The sequence below is a fragment of the Chrysochloris asiatica genome, unplaced genomic scaffold, assembly GCF_000296735.1.
Source record: "Chrysochloris asiatica unplaced genomic scaffold, ChrAsi1.0 scaffold00213, whole genome shotgun sequence".
Lineage (NCBI taxonomy): Eukaryota > Metazoa > Chordata > Mammalia > Afrosoricida > Chrysochloridae > Chrysochloris > Chrysochloris asiatica.
The window spans coordinates 1,732,839-1,738,213 of NW_006408731.1; the positions used below are offsets into that span (position 1 = coordinate 1,732,839).

At 39.2% G+C, this 5,375-nt stretch overlaps 1 protein-coding gene across 1 annotated transcript in view; it reads right to left on the bottom strand.

The window, feature by feature from the left end:
• Nucleotides 1-1,079: 1,079 nt before the first annotated feature.
• The window catches only part of PGBD1 (piggyBac transposable element derived 1), a 19,629-nt gene continuing 15,333 nt past the window's right edge, over nt 1,080-5,375 (bottom strand). Inside the window, exon 6 of the mRNA XM_006872768.1 lies at nt 1,080-2,637. Coding sequence (XP_006872830.1) covers nt 1,080-2,637 — 1,558 coding nt within the window. The remainder of the gene's footprint in view (nt 2,638-5,375) is intronic.

The following is a 5,375-nucleotide window of genomic DNA, read 5'->3' on the forward strand; positions in this document are numbered from 1 at the left end:
CTCTTCAATTTGTCATTTCCAGCATAGTAAACCATGTGGTTGTCAGATTCAAAATGGCCAATACCAGTTCATTTCAGCTCACTAATGCCTAAGATGTCGATGTTTATGCATTCCATTTCATTTTTGACAACTTCCAATTTTCCTACATTCATACTTCATACATTCCATGTTCCAATTTTCAATGGATGTTTACAGCTGTTTCTCTTAATTTTGAGTTATGCCCCATCAGCAAATGAAGGTCCCGCGGGCTTGGGCTTTACTCCATTCGCATCATCACAGTTAACTCTACTTTGAGGAGGCAGCTCTTCCGCAGTACTAGGTAGGCTTTAACACTAAACAGTCAGTGTTCACATCTGATATTCCTCCTTACCTATCACTGTTGCCCTTAATCCTGGACTCATTCATTGTTGATTTCAACACTGGGTTAATGTGGTTGTTTTTATCCTTTTAACTCTACTGCTATTCTTTCTTCTCATGATGACTCTTGTACTCAGATTGGCTTCATGTTTTCTATTTTCTTTTGACTTCTGTTGTCAATTCACAAGGTTACAATGGGGCATTCCTTTCAATATTCGAAGGCACTGCTTCACCTTTTTTTTCTTTACAGTGCTCTCCTGAAACATTGGTACCTGGCCCTTCTCATCTACACATAATCTGATCTAGTTTTTTTTTTTTTTTTTTTTTTTTTTAATCAAAACTGAGTTCTTAAACCTACATTAATCTAGACAGTCCTTACCTAACAGACACTGTCTCTATTTTTAGACTACACATTTAGCTCTGTTCTGTGGTTACTATGGCATAGCTCACATTTTTAAAATGGCATTTTCCAAGAACATTTTTATCAAAGGCAGGATTTATTATTTAAATGCACAAAATAAGTTCAGCAAATAAATGATTTTCCACATCTCTGACACAAAACTGGACATAGAGAAAAGTACCACTGGAATTTAACATTCTTACAGATCATTCTCAGTATTATTTGTTGTGATAGTCTTTGAAACACTATATAATAAATATTGGATTTTTAAAAATCTCGTTACTTAATTACTTATCTCTTCATTGTGTCCATTTTATTTGCCTTAATCCGAAAGATTAGCGTTGTCCTCCAAGTAGAAATGTGCAACACATTTCCAAAAATCCAAGAGGTCTAGAGAAGCACCTGGATTACAGGCTTTGTGTAGTTGCCATGCATTGTTCATGGCTACATCAATCATGTAGGTTACTAAAATTGAGTACCATTTCTTGCTTTTTATCCTCACTCTATATCTGGAAATGATTTGATCCATTTTAGCAACACCTTCCCTGCATTCCCCATATAGTTTCACTATGGATGGCTGACTTATCTGAAGGCTCTCATCATCAGCAAAACAACAACTTATTTCATTCATGGGTTCTATGCCTACAGCATTGGAGCACAGACTAATAATGTCATCACCATGCCAGCGACACAAGATTATCTCATCATTTTCTTCCACGTGAAAATCAAAATACCCCTTCTTCATTTTTTTCATGTGTTCTGTATTCATAAGGGGACATCTTTCAATTCTGTTTTCATGAATTGCTCCTGTTGCCCTCAGTCCCTTCTTTTTCAAGGCTGACACCAATTTGACACTTGTAAAGAAGCTATCAAAACACAGGTGGTAGGGATATTGGCCTTTCTCTAAAAGAACATCAGCAAAGTTCATAACTAGATTCCCACCTAAACCAAGACCAAGATCCTTATCTGTCTCCACAGCTGATTCTTCTTGATAGGGCTCAAACCAAACCAGATAACCCTGTGTGGTTGTGCCACACCAAATTTTATAGCCAATTCTAATAGGTTTTCCATTCAGGAACTGGTCAGTATCAAAGCATTCACACATGGACTTATCAAAGCAATAGTATTCTTCTAAGGGAGCATACAAGAGAAAATTTTTATTCATTTGCTTTATGAGAGGTCTCAATTTTGTAAACTTATCTTTTTGGTCTAGGTGGCTATTATCTGCAAAATGTAGGTATGAAAAAATTATTTCAAATCTGTCCCTTCTAATTGCATCTCTAACCAGATTCTGATCAGCATTAGAGATTTCCCAATACATTCCCCTTCTAGGACGCCTCATAAATCCACTCAAAAGCAGGACACCAAACACGCACTTCATTTCCTGAACTGTGACTTCCAAACTGACATTTTTCTGAGAAGCATAATTGTTGGTTTCATTGACAATCATATTGAAAGTGTCATCATCAAAAAATAATTCAAAGAGTTCAACTGGGTTCAACTTTTCATTCTTGAGATTCAGAAGTCCAAAATCCACTGGTGACCATCTTGGGAAACTGGGTTTAATGTCTCTTTTGGTCCAATTCTGCTCTGAGACAATTGATACCTTCAGCTTCTTTTGAGCAGGCTGGGTTTCAGGTTCATTTTCTTCATCCACATCTGAGTCACCAGAAAATGCAAGGCTTTGGAGCAGCTCACTCACTCGAGCTTTGTCTTTTTTTCTCCCTTTGCGGGTAATATCACCTGCAGCATATTCCAATGATGAAATGTGCATCCGGGCCCACAAGTCACCTGGGTGACGGTCCTTCAGAGTGTTCAACTGTGCAACTGTCCTTTCAGAAGGGGCAGAAGTACTATAAGAGATCTGGGGTACACAATATCTGGTAAAGAAAAAAGAACACATGCTATAAAATCCTCAGTCTTATTCTTTCATCCATGATAAACCCTCTGAAGCTTAAGTCTTTTGTTTGTATTTGCTACTTCTCATGTTGGTAAAGGGCATCATATTTGGTAAAATGGCTGGGAAAACCAAATTCCAATGAATTAGATCGATACAATAGCAACAACAATGAGCTCAAACATACCAGTGATCACAAAGATGGTGCATAACTGAAAAATGTTATAAATCAGCTCACGATGAGTCACCAAAGAACAACTCATGTTTCCATGGAGAGGACGTCAGTTACACTCAACATTTCTAGCTTCACTCCCACCACTTACTCACTCCTCATGACTTATCTACTTGTTGAACTGGGAGAAGGAACTGGACTTAGTGCAGCACCTCTGTCCTCTTCAGGAGCAGGAGACAGTCCCTGCTGCTTCTTGCTCAAGTTCTATCAGACAGGCCTTTGCTGGGGGAAGTCTGCTGCATGCCACTCCTTCCAGGTAGAGCCCATTTAGCTCAGCCTTTGGGCTGTTTCATCAACCTATATCCTGTCAGTAATAAATCTGAGCTTCTAATACCAATTGTATAATTCCTGTGTCTTTGTCAACTGGCTCTGAACTTGAAGAACGAAGAAGGCTGTTATTTAGTAGCTCCTCCTCCCCACCCCTGTACCTCTCACAGAATCCCTGAAGATGAGAGGTTAACTCGACAGTTAACCTCCCCTTGTTCTACATTAATCTGCTGGACACACTGCTCCCGGGAGAAACATAAGAGAAACCCAAATATACTGTGTCTGAATTAACTTTTTATGGGACTTACAAGGAAGTAAGCACTTAACAACAACAACACATTCAAGAGCAAGTTTCAGAGTCTCTTCTGACATCCACTTTGATTTTGGAGTCCTGGTGTGGTGCTGTAGAATAAGTATTTGACACAAGGTAGGTTTGAACCACAAGATCAGTGGTTCAAACTTACCAGCTGCTCCTCAGACACCCTGTACAGGGTTCCTATGAGTTGGAACTGACTCAACTGCACTAAACAACATAATATACATGGAGTCCTGGTGTGGCGCCATAGGATAAGCACTTGACCTCAAGGTTGGTTTTAGGTTCAAACTCTCCTCAGAAACCTATACAGGGTTGCTATGAGTCGGAACTGACTCAACGGCATACAACACCCAAGGTAAAATTACTAAGATGAAAGTATTATTTTACACAAATTCCATTTGTAATTCTAGAAATTTCCACATCATTTACTTATCTAAACCAATAAACAAGTCTCGTTTTAAAAGATATAATGGAAAAACGTAATGGGAAGAGCATGTTTTAATATAATTTATACTACATATAGAGTCCTGGTATAGCACTATAAGATAAGCACTGGACTGTAAGGTTGGTTTGAACTGCAAGGCCAGTGGTTCAAACTCAACAGTCACTTCTCAGAAACCCCATACAGGGTTGCTACAAGTTGTAACCAACTCAACAGTAGTTAACAATAACAAAATACTATGTATATTTATTTATTTATTTATGTAAAGAATTTCTCATCTTGGGTGTTGTCAACATCCACATGTATAAATCATCTAATAGATCTAATGCATTCCCTGGCATCCTCATTTTCAGGGTACTCCTTGAATTCTGCCATTACATTGACCCTTTTCATTCATGGATGAAATCTAAACTTCAGTACTTCATTTTCTATCCCCAATTTCTTTCCACTCTAGCCTGTTCATCCATTTCACTCTCACCTTACCATTCTCTCCTGTTTTCACCTTCTTCCTATGATCTATGACCATAGTCCCTTCTCTATCAGGATCACCAACCACCCTGCCTCAGTATCCATCTGACCAGGAAAGCTTTAACATTGGATCAATGCTATTGTTGGCCTTCTTTGTTCCTTATATAAAAGTGAGCACTACCAGAGAAATCACACAATTAAGTTGACTGGAATTGCTAAAAATAATGGTCCCCAACTTCAACTAGCTACTCAATACTACCCAGAAATTCTTCTCATTTCTTCTTGTCCTTTTCTCCCCAGTTCCCCACACCTACTATTTCAAATCCTCATCACTTTTCACAAAGTATCTACTCAGTATGGCTGCCCTTCCTACTCCAGAGAGGTCCCAGCAGAAACTTACTCTTTGAAACTGTCTTCTTTTCCATAATTCCCCTAAGTCCACTAGTTGTTCTATTTATCTAAGCATTTGCAATGATATTTTCCTGCCTCTTTCCCACTTTATCCTTTTTAGCAAACTTCTACTTATTCATCAAGTCTTACCTCAGATGTCACCTCCTCTGAGATGCCTTTTCTGACACTCAAATCTCAAGTGCCTCTTGCACATTCTCTTAGAGTTATCAGGACACTTCATCATACTGCATTGTAGTTCTGTGTTTCCTGCAATGCCTCTCTTCCTGTGTGACTTATTGAAGGTAAAACCCCAAACCAAACCCACTGCCATCAAGACAGTTCCAACTTAGAACAACCCTACAGGATGGAGTAGAACTGCCCCATAGGGATTCCAACAATGCAATCTTTATGGAAGCAGGTGGTGAGTTCAAATTACTGCCTTTCAGCCTTCTGGTTAGCAGACAAGCACTTAACCACTGTATCACTGTTGTTGTCAGGTGCCATCAAGTCAGAACCGACTCATAGCGACCCCATGCACAGCAGAACGAAACAATGTCCGATCCTGGGCCAACCTCACTACCACTGCCACACTTGAGTCCATCAATG